This window comes from Mauremys reevesii, linkage group 10 (assembly GCF_016161935.1).
Source record: "Mauremys reevesii isolate NIE-2019 linkage group 10, ASM1616193v1, whole genome shotgun sequence".
NCBI classification, from domain to species: Eukaryota; Metazoa; Chordata; order Testudines; family Geoemydidae; genus Mauremys; species Mauremys reevesii.
Window position 1 is genome coordinate 53,192,257 of NC_052632.1, and position 23,778 is coordinate 53,216,034.

The window sequence follows — 23,778 nt, forward strand, 5'->3', positions numbered from 1 at the left end:
TTCAGCTGTAAACTTTGTTAACAGGTAGCATCAAGTAAAAGGCTTGTCGGCAATTTATTGTTTAAAATCTTGGGCCCAGCCTTGGAGCTGCAGGGGCATCCCAGCAACTAGTCGGCCTCTCATGCTGGCTAAAGACCCTGACAAGGAGTTGGAGGAAGAGGGAGGAGTCAGGTTACTGTGGGGAGCGGGAGGCTGGAGAGAGCTGCTGCAGCAGCAAATGGGAGTCTGGCCGTGAGGAATGCTAGCTCTGTTATATGGAGAGGACTGAGGAAGGCAAGCAAATCCATATGATACGGGGAACAAGGGCAGGGCTGGGGAAGGAGTCCCCATCTGCCAGGATCAGAGGCAATGCTAGGAAGAACTGCAGGGGCAATCCGATCTGCTGGGCCCCGGGAGTGGGTTGGTGTAGGTGGAACTGGAGGAGGGGAGGCCGGAGGTGGAGAGCCCAGCTGCTGGACGCTCATGAACCCCATGCGTTTCTGTGAGTCCCGGTGGCTGTTCGTCATGTTGGCTGCTGCATCCAGTTTGATGCTCTGGAGCTGGTACTACACCTCCATCTCCTTTGCCCTTCCTTCTCCTCAGTCACCCCACCCCTCCTCCCTCCTTTCCCACTCTGTATCATCTCTCCTCCTTCACCCTGTCAAAGCCCTGCACAGTGTGAGATGGGAAGGGAGGCGAAGAGGACACATACAGTTGCGGTGTGACTTAGAATTAGCCATTCAGATGTGCACATCATTGACCTAGCCCCCACATCAGCTGATTTATTACCCTTTCTTTGTTTTGGTCAGCTACTGGGACAGGCTGAGACGCTATTTCTTCATCATGTAAGGCTCACAGGGCCTCTTTCCCCACATGCCTGCTAACTGCTCAGTTCCATGCCAACAGGAAGGGAAAGGCAGGTTCCCCAGCCTGATGCCTGCCTGTCTTTCCCTTCCTATAGGGTTTGTGGGGAAGGGTGGATGCACGTTAAGCCGCCATCCGTGCTGACAGGGGGTGTCAGACCAGTGTAACAACTCAGTAAAGCAAAGCAGTCTCTGTAAATGTTCCTGGAATAAACAACTACAAGAATTGTCCCTCAAGCACATTAGTATAGGAACTTTGAAGACTGTTCTAGTGACCTCCCTCTGTAAACCACCTCGACGTGGCCCACTCTGTGCATAGGGACTTGCTTGCACAGAAATGTTCACCTGCACACTATACGATGAACGCAAAGTATTTGCAGTCTTCCCACAGTTCTCAGCACTAGCTAATAGCCATAGACGTAGTTTGACTTCTATATTTTGGAGGGTGTCTCCAGTCAGGCCAATGGGGCCATGCGTGGCTGGGGGGAGACAACAAATTCCGTGCCTGCAGGGGCGCCATTTCAGATGGGGAAGGGGCCAAACTTTAACACTGATTCCAGGGGCTACATAGGCAACTGAAAACTCTAGTGTTTTTGCAGATAATAACCTAGAACTATCTGGCAGACACATTGTATATAATTTCAGTATTAAGAAAGAAAAATAAATAAATATTAGACCCTCTCAGCTCTAATACTATCATGTTCTGACATCTTGTGGCAAGTCACTTAAGGGCCACTGTAGGTTTTAAATTATATAGTCTTACTCAGATACTCTTACTAAAATCAAATGGGACCATCGTGATCATCTTGTCAGACCTCCTGGACATTGCAGGCCATGGAATCTCACCCACTCACTCCTGTAATAGACCCCTAACCTCTCGGTAAGTTACTGAAGGCCTCAAATCATGATTTAAAGACTTCAAGTTACAGAGAATTCACCATTTGCACTAGTTTAAACCTGCAAGTGACCCGGGCCCCACGCTGCGGTAAAAAACCCCCACAATCTCTGCCAATCTGACGGGGGGGAAATTCCTTCCCAACTCCTAATATGGCAATCAGTTAGACCCTGAGCATATGGGCAAGACCCACCAGGCAGATACCTGCGAAAGAATTATCTGTAGTAACTCAGAGCCTCCTTCATCTAGTGTCCTGTCTCCAGCTGTTGGGGATTTTTGCTACAGGCAGTTGCCAATGGGCCACATGCCATTATAGGCAGCCCTGTCATACCATCCCCTCCATAAACATATCAAGCTCAGTCTTGAAGGGTTTTTTTGCTCACACTGCTCCAAAATTCACTCCTCTGATGGTTAGAAACCACCTAATTTCAAGCCTAAGCTTGTTGATGGCCAGTTTATATGTATTTGTTCTGGGGTCCACGTTGATGCTTAACTTAAATAACTCCTCTCCCTCCCTAGTATTTAGCCCTCTGGTGTATTCATGCAGAGTAATTGTATCTCCCCTCAGCCTTCTATTGGTTAGACAAAACAAGCCAAGCTGTTTGCGTATCTTCTAATAAGATAGGTTTTCCTGTCCTCAGATCATCTTAGTGGCCCTTCTCTGTACTTGTTCTAGTTTGAATTCATCTTTCTTAAACATGGGAGACCAGAATTGCACACAATACTCCAGATGAGGTCTCACTAGTGTCTTGTATAATGGTACTAAACCAGGGGTCGGCAACCTTTCAGAAGTGGTGTGCCGAGTCTTCATTTATTCACTCTAAGGTTTCACGTGCCAGTAATACATTTTAACGTTTTTAGAAGGTCTCCTTCTATAAGTCTATATTATATAACTAAACTATTGTTGTATGTAAAGTAAATAAGGTTTTCAAAATGTTTAAGAAGTGTCATTTAAAATTAAATTAAAATGCTGATCTTATGCCGCCAGCCTTCTCAGCTCCCTGCCAGCCTGGGGTTCTGTTCACCTAGGCCGGCTGCGGGCTGAGCAGGACCTGCAGCCGGGACCCCAGACCTGGGGGGGAGGGGTTCAGGGCAGAAGGCTGGGTGTGGGGGGGGTTCAGGGGTCAGGGCAGAGGGATGGGGGCTGTGGTGGTGCAGGGCAGAAGGCTGGGTGTATGACGGGGTTCAGGGCAGAGGGATGGGGCTGTGAGGATGCAGGGCAGAAGGCTGGGTGTGTGTTGGGATGTGGGGGGTTCAGGGCAGAAGGCTGAGTGGGGGGGGTCAGGGTAGAGGATTGGGTGTGGGGGGGGGTTCAGAGCAGAGGGCTGGGGCTGTGGGGGTGCAGGGCAGAAGGCTGGGTGTGTGTGGGGGGGTTCAGAGCAGAGGGATGGGGGTGCAGGGCAGAAGGCTGGGTGTGGGGGGGTTCAGGGCAGAGGGCTGGGGAGTGTGGGGAGTGCAGGGCAGAAGGCTGGGTGTGGCGGGGGTCAGGGCAGAGGGCTGGGGTGCTCGGCTCGTGGGGGTGCCCCCAGCCCCCTGCCCCCAGCCCTGAGCGGCTCATGGCAGGGGGCTGGAAGGGATATGCCCTGTTCCACCCCCTTCCCCAAGGCCCCGTCCCTACCTCTCTCTGCCTCCTCTACCAGCTGCGTGCACGCTGCCGCTCTTCCCCCTCCCGCTCGCTAGGGCCATCAGCTGATTGGCACAGGGAAGGAGAGGGGGAGGGGCAGGAAAGCACCAGGCTGGGGGAAGAAGCAGGGGAGGGGGGAAGCTTGGCTGCCGCCAGGGGCAGCACCAGGGTTTCTGGCGCCCTAGGGAGAATTCGGGGGGCTGCATTTTGTGCATTCCCCATGGGGCCTGCGGGAGCTTCCGGTTCCACTCCCATCGCGCCACCGAAGAAGGATCCTCCGCCGAAATGCCGCAGGCGACAGCGGCAGTCATTGAGCTGCTCAATTGCCTGCCGCTGTTTTCCGCGGCACGTCGGCAGAAGGTCCTTCGGCGGCACAACGGGAGTGGAACCGGAAGCTCCTGTTCGCCCAGTGGGGAGTGCACAAAATGCCGCCCCCCGAATCCTGGCAGCCTAGGCAACCGCCTAGCGTCGCCTAATGGAAGCGCCGGCCCTGGCTGCCGCGGGCCCAAGCTTCTGCCTCCTGCCCCCACAGGGGAGAGCGGGTGGGCGGGCTGAGTGGGGCTGGGGGCCGGGACTGCGGCAGGCAAGTGCGTGCCACTCAATATCGGCTTGCGTGCCGTGTTTGGCACATGTGCCGTAGGTTGCCGACCCCTGTACTATCACTTCACTGTCTCTACTGGAAATACCTTATCTGATGTATCATAGGTCTGCATTAGCCTTTTTCACTACCACATCGCATTGATGGCTCATAGTCATCCTGTGATCAACCAATACACCCAACTCTTTCTCCTCCTCTGTCCCTGCCAACTGATAAGTCTCCAGCTTATAGCAAAAATTCTTGTTACTAGACCCTACATACATGACCTTGCACTTTACATTATTAAATATCCCATTTCTATTACTCCAGTTTAAAAGGTCATTCAGATCTCGTATGATATTCCAGTCCTCCTCAGTATTGGCAATATCCTCCAAGTTTGTGTCATCTGCAAATTTTATTAGCACACTTCCACTTTTTGTGCCACGGTCAGTAATAAAAATGTTAAATAAGGTTGGTCCCAAGACTGATCCCTGAGGAACTCCACTAGTAACGTCCCTCTAGCACTAGCCTGAGAGTTCATCTTTCAGTATGATCTCGTGTAGTCTCCTCTTTAACCAGTTCCTTATACACCTTTCAGTTCTCATATTAATCCCCATCTTCTCCAATTTAACAACATCTCATATGGAACTGTATCAAATGCCTTATTGACATCCAGGCAGATTAGTTCTACTGCATTTCCTTTGGCTAAAAAAATCATTCTATCATTTAGGTTATGGCTACACTGTCGCTACAGCCGTGCCACTAAAAGGTGTGCAGTGTAACCGCTCTTTGCAGGCGAGAGCTCTCCCACCGACCAAATAAATCTATCCCCAACGAGCGGTGGTAGCTTCTCCCTCCAACAAAGTGCTGTCCACACCGGCACTTCTCATGGGTAAAACTTTTGTTGGTTGGGAGGGGGTGTTTTTTCACACCCCTGAATGACAAAAGTTTTACCAGTGAAAGTGCAGGGTAGACAAAGCCTTAGGCTACTTATTTTTTGCAGTTCACCAGGCTTTGAATAGATCTTTAACTTTAGGAAAAATCCTACCAGCCCTTTCTTATCTTAATCACCTGTTAATCACCCTGTTTATAAACACAGTTCTGACTCCCTGCCTCAGGAGCACAAGCTGGGAGCAGCACGTCGCCTTTCTTCACTGCAAAATTAATTACATTGCAGTTTGGGAGGACAATGCCTCCCATGCTCCTACCCCTCCCCCCCCTGAACTCCACCTATACTAATAACTTGGCGGTGAGGTCTGAAGATTGCTAACATTTTATTATTTTTAGAAAAGCTGCATGTGTAAATTAAACAAGTGACAATCTTTTTTTATTATGCAGCTTCATAAGCTGCACTGATTTGCAATGAGCCTTCCCGTTCTGAGTGAGAATTAGTGAGGCTCTGATGCAATGAAATTTCAGATGAACCCAGAGAATTATTTACAGATGACAGTCATATGTACAGGTGAGAATTAACCCCGATGCCTATTTGTAACATTACGTCGTTATACAGCTAACACAGTTTGAAAGGTAGATCATCTACGTCTATAATCTTGTCATCTAAAAGTCCCTGGTCCTTACCAGTGTTCCTCTTGTTCTAATGCTGTGGCAGCATGGCACAATTTTTTCACTAGGGAACTTTCAGTGGGGACCAAAATACCATTATCTACCCAAGAGACTCAGCAATGCGGCCTTTCTGTTCCTGGTCTACACATACAGGTGTGCAGCATTCCGATTTCCCCAGCGGATAGGCAGTCTTGGCAGAATTTGGGGTTTTTTTAAAATAATTTTTACTGAAGCTTATTCTTAAGCATTTTTATATTTTTATCAATTTAAATTTTCACAGTTGTGCAAAATTATGTTAAGCATTTTTTAAACTTTTATCTATTTAAATAGTCCCAGTTGTGGGAAATTATGGGGGAAGGTCAGACAACAGTGGGGGTCTGACTAATTATTTAATGACAGTAAATATTGAGAGTCAAAGAGTTAAAGCTTTATAACCATTAAAACACAAATGATCAACATCATATGAAAAAAATATACAGGACCGATCCTTAACTCAAACTTGAAGTGCTAAAGCAGCACTTTTTTTATTTTGCCTATCTGTAAATTTTGTTTATCAATGGAAATATTTTTTGGTGGATTTGTGTGTGTACGATTAAATTGACATTTACCAACAAAAATCTAATCCATCCAAGCCTACTCATAGGTTATGTATAGAAGGGCTGTTCTGTTGCACAATCTTGAGTGGCTCTCTAAACTTAGATTGTCCTTGTTATACAAATCCGGGCTTGGGAAGGCTGAGAAGAGCCACACTGGAGTTTGGGATGCTTAGCATCTGTGTACTGTTCTCTTTCATCTGCTTTTGGATTAGCTGTGTCTTGTACATTGTATTATGCTGCACTGTGCTGTGACCTTGACTGCTGTTATCCTCAAAACCAGCGGCAAACCAGTTTCATAGAATCATAGAATTCAAGATCAGAAGGGACCATTATGATCATCTAGTCTGACCTCCTGCAAGATGCAGGCCACATAAGCCAATCCCTTGCTTGGGTGTCACATGCCTTTTGGGTTTTCCATCCTGAACAAATACAGTTGCATGGCCCAGTGTTGCAGATGTGACAGTAAAGACAGGTTAAATAGTTAAGCAGCTGTGAGGATATGTATGCTGTGGCTTTAAATCTGTAACAGGAAGCTAGGCAAGGGAGCGGGGCTGGATAAGATTCTAGGTAGAAGTTCAGCAGCAAAGCAGAGAGCGAGAATGGCTTTAGGGATAATACCGTTTTCCTTGTTCTAATAAAGTTCCTTGTTCAGCGTTGGGAGAAAGCAGCTCTATCTCTGATTGGTTACCACAGTCACATGCCAGTTCCTTGTTCAGTGTTAGAAGAAAGGACTATCTCTCTCTCTCTTCTTTACCAGTGTCACATGATGAGGGCTGCTGCAGCAGCTGCTTGTTTTCTTCCCAGGAGTCCAGGCGGAGCAGCTGCTGCTTCCCTCCTCTCCTCTCTACAGTATCTGCCTTATTTAAAGACCCTTCTGTTACTAGCCAAGCTGGGGACTGTCACAGGCTGTAACTAGCCTCTTAGGGGAAGCCCCGGACTCTGCAAACACTAACTCCTGAGCCGGAGACTCCAGGTAATTGAGAGAACTTGGGGAAAGTGATTCTGTAAAAACGCCCCACCTCCCCCATCTCTGCTCCATGTGTGTCTGTGAGTCCCAGATCTGCTGGCTTTATTGGCACACACAAGCTCTTAGCTGATCCAGCTATTGGAGCGAGCATGCACGCAGAAATGGAACAAAAACCAACTCTCCCAGCTGGAGTAGGGGGGAGAGAGAAAGGAAGGAGACGGAAGGGGATAGGAACATTTTTTAAAAAGGTGACAAGCTCCAAGAATAGTGCTGCCCAGACTTGTTACTGTATCATCACTGGGCAGGATTAGTCTAACAGGAGCGGGACTTAAAGGCAGTGCCCTGTCTCTGCCTAATAACAATGCTGCTTTGGGGACACTCCCCACAGTGTTGCTGTTTATTCTTCTCTTTGACAGTGTTTTATTCCAGCTCTGTTAAAGGGACATGACACATGTCTGTGTGTGGCACCAAGCGATTCCTGCGGCTGAGTGTAGATTTTTGTGCCCAAGCTGTAAAGCAGAACTCAGAAGTTTGAGTCTGCCACTGCCTTAAAGTTAATGGACCTGTTCCATGAGCTCAAGCAGTAGAGGCTCATGCCCTTAGCTTGAGAGGTCCTGGGCTTGATCTCCTAGCTGTTGTGGTGTTACAAGAAGCAGCCTCATAAATCCTGTAGAAGGGGATGAAGACCCACATGGGGTTACCATGGGTCACACGTGGACATACCGGGTGTGCAGGATGGAGCTATGAAATGTGTTTTCTGTAGCTGCTGCTTCCTTCTGAGTCATTATTGACAGGGAGAGAGCAGCAGTCTGAGTGGGGAGAGGGAATTGGGTCTGGAGTGTGGGCACCCTGGGTACAAAGGCCCAGCTGGGAGTGATGAGTCTAAGCCAGGGTTGATGGGAGCTATTATTGTTCCAGGGTGCATAAAGTAAGAGAATCTGGGCCAAACCTTGGGGCCCCTTCCCTGGCCAGTGGGGTTGAAGCAGGCAGGGAGCTGGGGATACTTACTGTTCCAGCTACCAGTATGTCTTTCTCCTAGGCAGAAAGGGGCCCTGAGGGTGAAACGCAGAGAGCCCTCTGCAGGGACACTGCAGGAGAGTGACCGGTTTCCTCATGAGTGTTAGGAGCTTTGTGGTCTCTGAAGCTCCCAGGGTTGCTTCTCTGGCCCCTGGCCCTGGCTGGTGGAAACATCCTGTGCATTATCCTTCAAGCAACCCATAAATGCTCGAGTAGTTTCTGGTCTGGGAGGGGTGTCAACCCCCCGGTGGGGGGTGGGGGTGGTTGGATTCAGAGGAATTCCCACTGCTGCCCCATTCTAGGCAGATGTTCTTCACATTCTTGCTGTGCTCTATTAAATACTGTGTTCACCAGGGAACTCCCTTTTGCTCCTAGTGCTCTCCTCCCATCCTTCCCTTTTCCTTTATTTTGCTCTTTTCCCTCTCTCATGCTGCTGTCTCTCTCCCTCTCCCTTTCCATCCTCCCTTCCTTCCCTGACCCAGGCTCTCTCCCCCCTCCATTCTTTACTATCACCTTTGGCCCTGGCCAAGAGTTTCTCCACCTCCTTCCCCAGCCCAGTCTCTCACTCAGCCCCCGCAAAATCACCACTCTCCACTCACAACCCCCCACGTCTGTCACCCCCCTGCAACTCATATACCAGGCACCCTGTCACTATAGACAGAGCCACTCACAGACTGGTCATCACAGCTCTCTGCCCCACGTCTGCCCCACAATATTCACCTCCCCATTCACATCCCCCAGTCACACTCCAGCCCAATTCCCTTCCTGGCAAGCGGCAGCTTCCACTGAGGTTGTTCCCAGCCTCCCCACCACATGGAAGAACTGGAGTAGCAGAGATAGTCTGCTATGTGGGGAGCAGAAGCTGGCCTCTCTGCCTCCCCATGTTGCAGGGGAACTCTGAGTCCCAGATCATTGTCTTTCTCCCTGTGGTGGGGTGAGGATGGAGGCAATTCTGCTGGACAGATAAGTGGGAGCAGCAGTGCTAGCAGAGAGCAATTACTGCTCCTGCTCTGCTGCAGCCCCAGCCAAGGGGCCATCTGTTGGGGTTCCAACCATGCTTTCACCCCTGATGGCCCTAACACCTTTGTCACCTCCCAACCTTCCCTCTGGGAAGGAGGTTGAGAGACATTGCACTGCTGCTGATCTCCCTCTGCCCAGGGCTTCCAAGGGGGACAGAACTGAGATACTGTCCTGTCTGGGGTCCCCTCCACCCCAAGGGCTGGTTCTGGTCTCTAACAGGCCTGGTTAGAGATGTGAAAGTGGCTTGGTTTTGCTTTGTCAAGTCCCACAGTGTGTGGAGATCCTTGAATTTCGTATGCGGCACAACACACTTCCCAGGAGGTATTTTCTTTCTGTGCAGGTGAAATGTCCCCTCAGCAAAGAGAGGGGCTGGGTTTTAAACCTTAGAGAGATCTGCATAGCAAATCCTTGGTGAAGATGTGACAACCCCAGTCTTGCCCATTTCTCCTCCCCGGAGCAGGATTTCCCATTCCCAAACAAGACATGATCTCCAGCCGGGAATGAGAGGAAGAGCCTAATCTCCAGAGCTGCGATGAAAAGGAGACGCTGAGTGGCACCTGCGCAGGTGAGGAATAAACTAAACCAATTGGGAACTGTCAGTGAATGAGGTGAAAATCTGGATTTGCCGAAGTGCTGCCGTGAGCTCCCACCATCCCAGGTGAACAGGAATAGCAAACGGGTGATTCCCAGGGCGTAGCTATGGACTCTGTCCTTGGGTGTAGAGCAGTGGCTCTCAAACTTTTTTACTGGTGACCCCTTTCACATAGAAAACCTCTGAGTATGACCCCGCCCCTTATAAATTATATATTTAACACTATTATAAATGCTGGAGGCAAAGCGGGGTTTGAGGTAGAGGTTGACAGCTCGTGGGCCCCCCCCCCATGTAATAAGCTCATAACCCCCAAGGGGTCCTAACCCCCAGTTTGAGAACCCCTGGTGTAGAGGGACTAGATGAATGTGCATTGAGTCTGTCTCTGCAAGGATTGTGTGGCTGGGCCTTGGGGCTGTGAATAGGTCAGATGAGTCTGGGATGCTTGTGCCTCAGTGAGAGCTATGTGGCTGGGACCTCTGGGTCTGTGATCAGCCTCAGTGGGGTGAATATGTCACTGGTACTGACAGCTGGGCAGTCAGGCTTAGCGGATAAGTCAGATGCTGGGGGCAGGGTGGGAGGATGGGGCGGGACTTCTGAGCCGATGAACTGAAGCAGCAAACAGGGGTGTTTCGGAGGCACAAAAATAAGAGTCAGGCAGCCCTCAGTCAGTTGTGGCCCCTTCTCTACAGGGCTGTCTTTATGAAAACATAGGGTGTCCAAACAGAACAAAACCTGCCACAGCAAAACAAAGACAGAAACTGCAACCAATGGTCTCCCCATGTAGACCTCAGGGTGGGACTCCAGTTCATACCCAGCTGTTCCCCCATCACCCAGGCAGCCCTTTATATTTCCCTTGCTCCCGCTAAGCAGCAGGGTTAATTGGCTGTTGCATTAACCTGTTAGGGTCTGGGCTAGGGAGTGCCTTTGTACCCTGTCACGCACTCCTGTGAGTGTGGCAAAGGGCACGCTCTGTGGAAACATCACCTGCCCCTTCTGGGGGAAAAAAATTGGTGTTTCCATGGGCTGTGGCGCAACAAAAAGTAAATGGCTGCAGGGCGAGTCTGGGGTTGTCATCTTTCATAGCCTGCAGGGTGAAGGACGCTTCCAGGAGGTAGTATCATAATGATTTCACTGCCCACTTCACTGCAAGACTTTCCTTTCCTATACTGGAATAGTTCTTCTTCTGTGGGAGAAGCTTCCTACTGCGATGTAGGATGGAGTGTTTTCCATCCTCCGCCACCTGCAATAGAACCGTCCCAAGTCTCACCTCAGAGGCATCACTTTGTAGTATGAATCCTTTTGTAAAATCTGGACTCAGCAGCTCTGGTTTACTGCACAAGATGCGCTTGACTGCGCCAAATGCACCTGCACAAGCCGGCGTCCATTGGACGTTTTGATGGGCTTGTTCTTTAGGGGGTCTGGGAGGAGTGCTGTTAGTGGAAAACCTGGAGACAAAGCACCTATGATACCCTGATAACCCCAGGAATGTCTTCACCTGCCTTTTGGTGGGCAGGGATTGGGCACTCTAGCAGGACTCTAGCAGAGGAGAGGGACAGCTCAGTGGTTTGAGCATTGGCCTGCTAAACCCAGCATTGTGAGCTCAATCCTTGAGGGGGCCATTTAGGGATCTGGGACAAAAATCTGTCTGGGGATTGGTCCTGCTTTGAGCAGGGGTTGGACTAGATGCCTCCTGAGGGCCTTTCCGACCCTGATATTCTATGACTTTCACTTAGCTGGCCAAAGGTCAGATTCAGTCAGGGGCAGGCAAATTTTTGTCCTGAGCAACACATCGGATTTCTGAAATTGTATGGAGGACTGGTTAGAGGAGACTGTGCCACCCCAAACAGCCAGGCATGGCCCAGCCCACCCCCTGATGGCCACCAGGGCCCTTGTCCTATCCACCCCTGACTGCCCCCCGCTGCTCCATCCAACCCCTGACTGCCACCTCGGGACTCCTGCCCCCATTCAACCCCCCTGTTTCCCACCCTCTGACTGCCCCAACCCTCACATCCCCGCCCCCTGACCACCATCGCAAACTCCCCTGCCCCCTTACTGCGCTGCCTGGAGCACCGGTGGCTGGCAGCACTACAGCCACACCGCCCAGAGCACCAGGACAGGCAGCCGTGCCACCCGGCTGGAGCCAGCCACGCCACCACATAACACAGAGCGCCGGTTCAGGCCACGGCTCTGCAGCTGCACTACCCAGCAAGAGCTCGCAGCCCCGTCGCCCAGAGCATTGTGCCGCCAGCACAGTGAGCTGAGGCTGCAGGGGAGGGGGAACAGCGGGGGAGGAGCTGGAGGCTAGCCGCCAGGGGCTCAGGGGCTGGGCAGGAGGGTCCTGTGCGCCAGATGTGGCCCACGGGCCATAGTTTGCCCACCTCTGGTCTAAGTGTTTCATTTTGGTACTACTCACCGTGCACTTAGGCCTGCTTCCCTTAGAAACTGCAGCAATCCTCTGGAGATGCTCTCCCCAGGGGCTAGACTAGAGTACAGCATTGTTGAGATAGGCAGCAGCATACTGCCAATGGGGCTGCAGTGCCCCGTCCATTAGACACTGGAAGGTGGCAGGCACCTCCCAGAATCTAAATGGGAGGGTTTGAAACTGACATTGGCCAAAAGGGGTAGCAAAGGTCAGATTTTCTTTGGATTCTGGTGCCAGAGGAATTTGCCAGTAGCTTTAGTATGGTTGAATGTGGTCATAAACTGGGCCTCACCCAGCAACTCATCTACTCCAGCCTGGGATTTGAGCTGAACTTTGACATGGCATTAGAACATAAGAACAGTCACACTGGGTCAGACCAATGGTCCATGTAGCCCAGTATCCTGCATTCTGATTTTGGCCAATGCCAGGTGCCCCAGAGGAAATGAACAGAACAGGTAATCATCAAGTGATCCATCCCCTGTTGCCCATTCCCAGCTTCTGGCAAACAGATGCTAGGGACACCATCCCTAATAGCCATTGATGGACCTATCCTCCATGAACTTATCTAGTTCTTTTTTGAACCCTGTTACAGTCTTGGCCTTCACAACATCCTCTGTCAAGGAGTTCCACAGGTTGACTGTGCATTGTATGAAGAAATTCTTCCTTTTGTTTGTTTTAAACCTGCTGCCTATTAATTTCATTTGGTGACCCCTAGTTCTTGTGTTATGAGAAGGAGTAAATAACACTTCCTGATTTACTTTCTCCACACCAGTAATAATTTTATAGATTTTATCATATCCCCCCCAGTCATCTCTTTTCCAAACTGAAAAGTCCAGTCTTCTTAATATCTGCTCATACAGAAGCCGTTCAATACCCCTAATAATTTTTGTTGCCCTTTTCTGAACCTTTTCCAATTCCAATATCTCTTTTTTGAGATGGGATGACCACATCTGCATGCAGTATTCAAGATGTGGGCGTACCATAGATTCATATGGAGGCAATATGATATTCTCTGTCTTATTATCTATGCCTTTCTTAATGATCCCCAACATTCTGTTCGCTTTTTTGACTGCCATTGCACATTGAGTGAATGTTTTCAGAGAACTATCCACAATGACTCCAAGATCTCTTTCTTGAGTGGTAATAGCTAATTTAGACCCCATCATTGTATATTAACAGTTCTAACATCAACACAAACATGAACGCTGTTGTCTGATTTGGGAACTAGAACAATTGGGCTGCACCATTCACTTTGCAACTCCTTGCTTCTATGGGTACAGCATATCCTGATGTCTGTCCAGGAAATCTTCATTTTTTCTTATGCAATGCAGGGTTGATACTTGTTTTTCCAGACCTTGAACCTTCTCTTCCAATATGGAGACCAGGTTGCACTTTGTACAAAGTTGCTTCTGTCCTGTGGAAGAAAGACAAACATGGCACATCCTGTGCAGGTCACAGCAGCTGATTGCTCACCATCCATATTACCTTCCTTCTAAGAGCTTCCTCAGCTATTGGAGCCTGCAAGTTGAAAGCCTCAGTGGGATCTCCCCAGGCAAACTCCCAGGCAAACTCCCTATGTTAGCCTCTCCTCTAGTTCGCAGCTGACTGGCTTTTTATAACAGGCCCACTCAAGGCCCACCTGGAACAAAGCACTCCCAATTCACACTTTTAAAACAATCAAGCACACAGTCAAACTGATAAACTGTCCCCTCAACAGACACTCAGATACTCACCAACACAGCCCCCCAGTGTTTAGCATACCTCCTCTCAGCCAGATCCCAGTAAAACTCCCTCTGTTAGCCTCTCCACTGTTCACTGCTCCCATTGGGTATGACAGTTCTTTTGTCACGGTCATCTGCAAACTTGCTGAGGGTGCAATTCATTAATAAAGATGTTGAACAAAACCAGCCCCAGGACCGACCCCTAGGGCACTCCGCTTGATACCAGCTGCCAACTAGACATCGAGCCATTGATCACTACCTGTTGAGTCTGACAATCTAGCCAGCTTTCTATCCACCTTATAGTCCATTCATCCAATCCATACTTGCTGGCAAGAATACTGTGGGAGACCATATCAAAAGCTTTGCTAAAGTCAAGATATATCACATCCACCACTTTCCCCATATCCACAGAGCCAGTTATCTCATCATAGAAGGCAATCAGGTTGATCAGGCATGACTTGCCCTTGGTGAACCCATGCTGATTGTTCTTGATCACTTTCCTCTCCTCCAAGTGCTTCAAAATGGCTTCCTTGAGGACCTGCTCCATGATTTTGCCGGGGACTGAGGTGAGGCTGACCAGTCTGTAGTTCCCCAGGTTCTCTTTCTTCCATTTTTTAAATATGGGCACTATAGTTGCCTTTTTCCCATCGTCTGGGACCTCCCCTGATCGCCACAAATTTTCAAAGATAATGGCCAATGGCTCTGCAATCACATCAGCCAACTCCCTCAGCACTGTTGGATGCATTAGATCTGGACCCACGGACTTGTGTATGTCCAGCTTTTCTAAATAGTCCTTAACTTGTTCTTTCACCACTGAGGGCTGTTCACCTTCTCCCCATACTGTGTTGCCCAGTGCAGCAATCTAGGAGCTGACCTTGTCTGTGAAGACCGAAACAAAAAAAGCATTGAGTACATGAGCTTTTTCCACATCATCTGTCACTATGTTGCCTCCCCCATTCAGTAAGGGTCCCACTCTTTCCCTGACCACCCTCTTGTTGCTAACATATCTGTAGAAACCCTTCTTGTCAGAGTCATATTAGTTGGCAGCAGATTTTTTTGGCCAATCTCCCTGGGCCCTAACGTGTCAGTAGAGCTTGTTTCCAGGCAAGGTGATGCTCTTCACTTGTTTTCTGGGTCAGAGTAGTAGGGCCACAGAGTTCAGGGAAAGATCTTTCCCAGCAGTACATCCACCCTGTCCCTCTCCCCCAGGCAAGTTAGCATCTTGGCATGACTGGTTTGCCTCTTGTAGCAGGCCAGTTACCAGGCCCCATTAGCAGCCCAGCACCATTGGATCTGACAATTCTTTTGTCACGGTCACCATCAACTTTGTAGACCTCCCATTTACAGACAGCTTAAGACTGGTAATGGGAGGGGGTGGGTAATCCCTGCGGGTACACCCTGTAAAAAACATTTCCTCAATCAGCGGGAAATTTGGGCCCAGTAGCTGCTCACATATGAACATCTCGAGTCAGCCCGTCCCTGGAAACTCCACCCCCTTGACTATAACGGGGACAACAAGAGCATTGGGATTCCCAAGGAGTGCTGAGGGCTTGGGGGAGCAGGCTATGGCATAGTCACAGTCATAGTCACAGTCCCTTCCGGCCCCTGGGGTTGTACTAGTCCCTGCTAGTAAGATTTCTGCATCTCCTGTCAGCCTCCCTGCCAATCTGTTCACAGCAAGACAAAACAGAAAATGTCACTGTTTTTGTGCCAGGGCAAGTCTGAGTCATGGCTCAGTCAGGGGTGTGTTTCTGCTTCCTTGGGGATTTGAGCCTCTCTATGCATTCTCCCCAGTCCTACTGCTACCCAGTTTCTTCAAGAAGCTGAGGAAGGCACGTGCCAGGCTGAGTCCTATAGTCCCAGCATGCCTGAGACAGCACTGGCTGTCAGACCTCCTGATTCTCTCGATACAGCCTCCAATGGTGCTACCATTGTTCAGGTCCCACTAACACTGAACCATGACCAAAGTTCTCCACCCCAACCCTCACGGTCTCCACCTCACAGCAAGGGAGTTGAGTGGCTGAACCCAGGGGAAAGAGCCTGTTCTCAAGAAGTTCAAAACATTCTTATCAGCAGCGGAATAGTTGTCCTGGTGGAAACCTATCTTGCAAAGTGGAAGAGATTTTCCATCTGGCCGCTAGATACTCTCTCTCGCCATCTAAAATGCAGGAATACCCACTGCAATTGAAGGAGTTGGACCTCTTGATGAGCTCAGTAAAAGTTCATTTAGCATACAACTCAGCAATCCACTCTCCCAATTAAGAACATTTGGTTTTCTCACATTCCATGGTTGGGAGATTTCTGAAGGAACTAATTAGGATTTATCCTCTCATTCATGAACCCACTCCTCCCTGGGCCCTCGTCATGGTATTTTTGCCACTGGCCTCCTGCTCTTTTTCTCTTATGTCTAAAAAGATAGCCTTCTTGGTAGTGATCATGTCAGAGTGGAAGAGCTACAGTGTCTGATGGTGGGGTCTTTTATAAAGATAAAGTTTCTTTAAGACTTTACCCCAAATTCCTAAATAAAGTGGTATCAGACTTTCACCTGAATCAAATGATTCATCTTTTGATATTCTTTCCAAAGCCTCATAGCCATAAAGACGAAGAGAGACTCCACACATTAGATGTGCTATGAGTTCTCTCTTTCTATATTGACAGTAGCAAACAAATTAGATCCTCGCTGAGACTGATGTGCAGAAAGGATGGGAGATCAGCATCTTCTACACAGAGGATTTTGAACTAGATAGCTTTCTGCATCAGGACTTAGACTCAGACTTTAAGACCAGAAGGGCCATCATGATGATCTAGTCTGACCTCCTGCACATCACAGGCTGCAGAACCTCATGCCCCACTCTTGTAATAGCCCATAACCTCTGGCTGAGTTACTGAAGTCCTCAAGTTACAGAGAATCTGCCATTTTCTTTAGTTCAGACCAACAAGTGACCCAGGTCCCACACTGCAGGCAAAGGCAAAAAATCCCCAGGTCTCTGCCAGTCTGACCTGGGGGTAAATTCCTTTTCAACCCCAAATATGGTGATTAGTTAAACTCTGAGTATGTGGGCAAGACCCATCAGCCAGATACTTGGTAAAGAATTCACTGTAGTAACTCAGAACCCTCCTCTTTAGTGTCCCATCTTCACTGGTTTGAAATATTTACTAATTGCAGTTGCAGATTGGCCATATGCCATTGCAGGCAACCTCTTCATACCATCCCCTGCATAAATTTATCAAGCTCAGTCTTGAAACAAATTAGGATTTTTTTTGGTCCCCACTACTCCCCTTGGAAGGCTGTTCCAGAATTTCGTTCCGTTGAGGGTTAGATACATTTGTCTAATATCAAGCCTAACCTTGTTGATGGCCAAAAACATCCACTCAATGTGTAGCAGAAGCCAAAAAAGCTAACAGAATGTTAGGAACCATTAGAGAGACATGGTGGGTAAGGTGATACCTTTCACTGGATTTCAAGGGACAGAATCAACTTGATTATTTGTATTGACTAATATAAATAAGTAAATCTCTCTCTTTAAATGTCTGCTCTGATTTTTTTTAAATGTCCTCTAAAATTTGTTGCTGGCATGTTTTTGCTCTATTGTTTGTTTAGAAGGCTGTTTTCAGTGAGTCTGAGAGCAGCAGCAGCAATTAGGGGTCACCTGTAACGATGGTAGGTATCATATGTTCATATGGAAATAAGATTTTCAAGTTGTATCCCTTTCAGATTCCCTTCCTAAGGTGTCCTTTCTCTCCAATGACTCATCTCTGGATTCTCATTTCAATGCACCAGGTGATGGGATTATGAGTGAGAATGAGGAGTATGCCTACCAGGAAGGTCCTGAGTTAATGGAACCATGTGGCACATTATCAGGAATACCCCAAAGGAATATTTCCCAGAGTCCTAAGCAAAGCAAAGCTTGTGAGGGTCAGCACAAATCAGAAAGGCGTCAGACAACTGCTGCAGAGAAGAGACAAGGTAAATCAACTGCTTGTGAAAGAGGTTTCGGGAAATTGCCAGACATTGACCAGCTGGGAAACCCCACTATGGGGAGATCAGCAATATGTGATGACTGTGGGAAAAGCTTCAGGGTGAGCTCAAACCTCAGACAGCATCAGAGAATCCACACAGGAGAGAAACCCTTTGGATGTGCCGAGTGTGGGGAAAGCTTCCGGCAGCGCTCGCACCTTATTCAGCATCAGACAAAGCACACGGGGGAGAGACCTTATGAATGTACCGAGTGTGGAAAAAGCTTCACTGTGAGCTCAAACCTTATTCGTCATCAGATAATCCACACTGGAGAAAAACCCTATAAATGTGCCGAGTGTGGCAAGAGCTTTAGTGGGAACTCACAGCTTATCCAGCATCAGAGAGTCCACACAGGTGAGAAACCCTACGAATGTGGTGACTGTGGGAAGAGCTTTAGTGTGAGCTCAGCCCTTACTCGTCATCAGCGAACCCACACTGGCGAGAAACCTTATGAATGCACCGTGTGTGGGAAAAGCTTCAGTCAGAGCTCAGACCTTATGAAACATCAGAGAATTCACACAGGAGAGAGGCCCTACGAATGCACTGACTGTGGGAAGAGCTTCTGTGTGAGCTCTCATCTTATTCAGCATCAGAGAATCCACACAGGAGAGCGCCCCTATGAGTGTGCCGATTGTGGGAAAAGCTTCAGTCAGAGCTCAGACCTTATGAAACATCAGAGGATCCACACAGGGGAGAGACCATATGAATGTGCTGAGTGTGGAAAGAGCTTTAGTTGGAGCTCAGCACTTATCAAACATAGCAGAATTCACACAGGGGAGAGACCCTATGAATGCGCCGGGTGTGGGAAAAGCTTCAGTCAGAGTTCGCACCTTGTTCAGCATCAGAGAATCCACATGGGAGGGAATCTCTGAGACTGGGATGAGAATGGGGAAGGCTTTGTGTCAGATATCCCTCCCAACAGATAGAAGCCAAGTGTGTTTCTTTGGGCCTGTACGGCTCTGACCTGTTCATAGAGAACGAGAAGTGGATTGTTGAGGATGGAGTGTAGTTAGACAAAGAGGAAAGGTTGGTGCAGTGAGATAAGTCATATAGAGGAATGTGTGGTGGGAGCCAGAGGAGGAACCAGGAGATGCTGGAGGGGGTGGATCATTTGGGGAGGGAGGGGGACCTGGTAGTGTAATTAGGTGGAAGTCACTTTGACAGGGTATTAATAAATAAATTTAGGAGGAAAGGTAAAGTTACCCATTTCTCTGTGCACAGGGTGGGCTTCAGACAAGTTATAGTGGGAATTTCACAGTCAAGTGGGGACTTTATAGGGACTGCATGGCTTACTGCTGTGGGATGGAATGAAACCTACTCCTGGCTCCAGTAGGGAGGGTCTTCTGGAGGGCAGAGTGGGGTGCAAAGATTCTTTCCCAGCTCTGCCACTTACTTGTTCTACGACCTTAGGTAACTCACTCCACTTCTCCATGCCTTTGTTTTCCCATTTGTAAAACTGGGATAAGAATCACTCACCTCACATATTATTTAATATAGACTCTCAGAGTCATAAGAATTGGGGCCACATTAAATTCTGCACAAAAAGGAATAGAATTGTCCCTGCCCAGAGGAATTTATATAGTCTAAGAAACTAGATTCTTTTTCTAGGATTCTCTTCTCTTTGTTTATAGGTGTTGGGGGGGAGGGAGAGGGTTGAGACCTTTTTCGCTTGTTTTTTTTTTTTTAAACTTAGTTTGACCTCAGTCTTGTTACTTAGGTTTTCATACTTGCAGTACAGCAAACCTATGCTGAGTTCATTAGACTCAAGCATATGGAGTGACTATAGGATGTACCACACATTTAAAGTTACACATCAAACCTCTTTTATATACAATTACACATTACATTACATTTACTATACGTTGCATTACATGTTTTGAGATTGGCTTGGTTACTTTGTAGGAACCAATCCCTGTACAGCAGGGGTGCAGGGTCGGCTTTACGCCGATTCCACCGATTCCCCGGAATTGGGCCCCGCGCTGAAGAGGGCCCCGCACCCGCGCCTAAGGGGGCCCTGCTCTGGGGGTCTTCGGCGGCATTTCGACAGTGGGGAGTCCTTCGGTGCCGCGGAAGACCCGGAGCGGACCCCCCACCGCCGAAATGCCACCGAAGCTCCGGACCACCACCAAGTATTCCAATCGGGCCCCGTGGGTCATAAAGCCAGCCCTGCAGGAATGGGCAAACTTTTTGGTCTGAGGGCCACATTTGAGTATAGAAATTGTATGGCGGGCCATCAATGCTCACAAAATTGGGGTTGGGGTGCGGGAAGGGGTGAGGGCTCTGGCTGGGGGTGCGGGCTCCAGGGTGGGGCCAGAAATAAAGAGTTCAGGGTGTGGGAGGGGGCTCCGGGCTGGGGTGGAGGGGGGGTTCAGGGGAGTGAGGGCTCTGGCTGGGGGTGCGGGGCTGAGGATGAGGGGTTTGGGGTGTAGGAGGGTGCTCTGGGCTGGGACCGAGGAGTTCAGAGAGCGGGGGGGCTGAGGCAGGGGGTTGGTGCACCTGTGGGAGGAGACAAGGGCTCTGGCTGGGGGTGCAGGCTCTGGGATGGGGCTGGGGATGAGGAGTTTGGGGTGCAGGAGGGTTCGCCAGGCTAGGATCGAGGGGTTTGGAGGATGGGAGGGGGATCAGGGCTGGGGGGTGGCTCAGGGGTGCAGGCTCTTGTCGGCGCTTACCTCAAGCGGCTCTCTGAAACAGCGGCATGTCCCCGCTCTGGCTCCTACACAGAGGCGCAGCCAGGCTGCTCTGCCGTGCACTGCCCTGTCTGTAGGCGCTGCCCCTGCAGCTCCCATTGGCCGTGGTTCCCAGCCAATAGGAGCTTTGGGGGCGGCGCTTGGGCCAGTGGCAGTGTGCGGAGCGGAGCCCCCTGGCTGCCCCTATGGGTAAGAGCCAAAGAGGGGGCATGCAGTTGCTTCTGGAAGCAGCATGAAAGAAGGAAAACAAACTTTTTTTTTTTTTACACTGTATGGGTTGCAGTGCTTTTGCATTTAATTTTATGGTATTGGACTCTTGGGGGTTTTTTTTTTTGGGTTTTTTTTTTGCACTAACTGGTATTACCTTTTTGTACTACATGTTTAATTTTTTTCTGGTAATAAAAGAGGACAAGTGGTTTGTTGTTGTTGTTGTTTTGCTTTATATTACTTAAGGCTGCTTTTACTTTGTATAGCATGTATTTTTTTAAAATACTACAAGTGTTATTATTAGAATATATTGACTTAATTTTATATTTTAAAGCAATTACAACATTATTGAATGGTTCCTAGGGGTGTTCCCCCTTATCTTTGCTAGTACAGACATTCTGTTTCCAGCCTGCTAATTCATTACCTCCCTAATCCTGTCTTGCCAAAAATAAGACCTCACTAATGTCTAATTACTCATGTTAGGCCAGGCCTACAGTAAGGTGGGTCTCAGCTTCCTTATTACTGAGATTTTTCTTGGAGCTTTGAGATTGGGACTAGACTTCTTTTCCTTTTTCTCTAGGCTGAGGTGAACTTTCTGAAAATGTGGCTTCAGAGAGCATCAGAGTTTAATTCTAGCTTTAACCTTTATTAAAATTCCTAATAAAAACTTGTTTTAAAAACTCCTTTGTGTCCTCCAGTTTCCTGGAAATGTTTTCAGTACCTGAGATGGTTGCAACAAAGATTCCCGAGGTGACAAATTTCCCCCATACTCATTTCTCTCTCCACCGTCAGGAATCAGGGGTATGTGTGCACTAAACAGCTTGCTCAGACCCTGGCTACTTGAAGGAAATTTGCACCAGTATAATGAATGTACACCGATGCCAACCCCTGATGCAGACATGCTGAATGGCACAAAGTGAGGCTTTGATTGGGTAGCTCAGTTTGGTAACACTAATGTAGGGATACATGTATGACTTTCCTTAATGTAGATAGGGCATTAGAGCTGGAAAGGCTATTTCCTGAGAGCCTGGACTTTTGAACTCTTCCAGCTGGGGCACAACTTGTCTCCTCCCTGGCAGCAACATCTGCACCTGTCTCCCCTCTGTTGATTCCATTTCTCTTTAGGAATTTAATTAACTGTTTTTATTTAAACAGAAGAGCCAGAGCTCCTTTCAGAGGTTCTGGCCAGACTCCCTCCCAGGCTTCTGGTATTCATCAGCTATCCACCTTCTGTCCCAATTTTTGGGTACTTTTTGGAATACTCAATTCCCTGGTGTGTTTCCCTGGTATCTACTGGCCCATTTTCTGTGTCAAAGCTGCACCTTGGAGGCTCTGGCTATGTAGATGGGACCACTGAATTTCAACAGCTGGTCTCTGATTGCACATCAGTCTACTTGTCTTTGCACAGGTCGGCAAACAACTGACATCACTGGACAAAACAGCTGACTCTTGTTTACAATCTAAAGTTATTAGTTAAATCATCTTAGTCTGGCATTTTAAAATAGACTCATATATGTCATCTAAATAGGAGAGAAACAAAACCATTCTGACCAGGGAATTTCTCCAGGATCTCTTGGAGAGAAAGTGAGATTTCATTCCTGGACTAGATAAGTGGGGTTGGAAGGACTGTTGATGACAGAGAAATAATCCAAAGGAGCCTAGAGAGAATGGAAATGTGGGCAGGAAATTACAATATGGGAATGAATTGTATGAAACAAGGAAGGGAAATCAGGTACCCCTTTCTTCATCCTCATCAAGAGACTGGGAGGGGCAGACAATAGCAGTGCGAGAGCTGGGGGGTGGGGAGGGAACTCACCACGGGAGGAATGGCTTTTCTTCTTTTTGAAATCAGTGCATGTGGGGAGGAGTTCCTGGGGCAGTCAGAGGTTGAAATTGGGGGGTAAGCAGGGTCTTTCCAGATGCTTAGCAGAGGGCCTATTTTAACTGCTTGCCTTGATGGCATAAGAGGAGGCATGTTGCCCTGAATCAAGCCTCATAGTCCTTGACATCCCCAGCACAGATTATTTGTGGTGAGTGAGGAGAGGGATGATCTGGAGGAGGTAAATGTAGCTTGAACCATGTGGAGAGACAGTGAGCAAGCTGGCACATTGATAAAATCACCTGGTGGTAACGCAGGATGTGCGCACTTCTCTGTGCTCATCTGACTCCAGCCTGTTATCTTACCAGCAGTCAGTAAAATGGGGTTAAGGCCTGGAGTGGGGTTAGAGGGAACAATGTGATGGGTCTGACCTTCCTGGTATGACGTATCTCCCCAAACAATGTTGTCGGCTCAGCAGTGTTGGTCCCATGGTCACCAAGGAGGGTGAGATACTGTACCTGGAGCTAGGAGGGGTCAGTAAAATGGGAGTAAGGGCTGGAGCAGGGTTGGAGGATGGAATCGATTCAGTCTGATGCTCCCATTGTCCTTCCTAATAAGAAATGTGTCACAACTAACATTACAGTATCAAAATTATTCAAAGCTTTAAGACCCAGCTTCTTTGATACTCTTCTCTGGAACAACTGAATTATCTTTACTAAAACATCCCTATCTAATGCTTCTTTGCTCTTTTCTGAGAGCTGTAGTCCTAGATTTGTAAATGTTGTGAATCCTGCAGTTCTTGGCAGTTTTATTTCTCCCCTCTCACGGAAATAAGGTTTCATGTGGAATGCGTCACTGAATATATAAATACCTGCTTCCCCCAGTCTTCAGTATAGAAAGTCTTGTTTTTGTATGTTGGTAACAGAGACTATTGAAAGGGCTTTAATTTCTTTGCAAGAGAATCCCATGGTTTAACTATGGATATTAGTGAATGTATGTTCCCTGCTCAATGGCCACCCAGGGCTTCTCCTCCCTGTGCTCCTTAGCTGCTCCCATGGGCTCGCTTCTGAGTTACAAGTAACGGGAGCGTCACAAGAGCAACTTACAGCGTGTTTGTTCTATAACAGTCCCGACCCCTTCTTCCTCCCTGGGAGCAATGTCCCTCTCTGTGATTGGTTAGCACGGTCACATGACAGCCCCGTGCTCAGCAG

General features: G+C 48.5%; 1 protein-coding gene across 2 annotated transcripts; it reads left to right on the top strand.

Moving 5' to 3' along the window:
• The first annotated feature begins 6,913 nt into the window (after positions 1 to 6,913).
• LOC120373563 (zinc finger protein 239-like) lies at positions 6,914 to 18,926 on the top strand. 2 transcript variants are annotated; one of them, XM_039492186.1, is made up of 3 exons: positions 6,914 to 7,070; positions 9,562 to 9,666; positions 17,618 to 18,926. In XM_039492186.1, the coding sequence occupies exon 3, from the start codon at positions 17,629 to 17,631 to the stop codon at positions 18,724 to 18,726; it is 1,098 nt and encodes a 365-aa protein (XP_039348120.1). In that variant the 5' UTR covers positions 6,914 to 7,070; positions 9,562 to 9,666; positions 17,618 to 17,628; the 3' UTR covers positions 18,727 to 18,926. The 2 variants fall into 2 exon arrangements, with proteins under 2 accessions (XP_039348120.1, XP_039348121.1); XM_039492187.1 differs by lacking the exon at positions 6,914 to 7,070 and having other exon boundaries at positions 9,520 to 9,666.
• Positions 18,927 to 23,778: the final 4,852 nt, after the last annotated feature.

Coding starts and splice junctions, on each gene's coding strand:
- LOC120373563 (XM_039492186.1), top strand. CDS start 17,629: ATGAGTGAGAATGAGGAGTATGCCTACCAGGAAGGTCCTGAGTTAATG.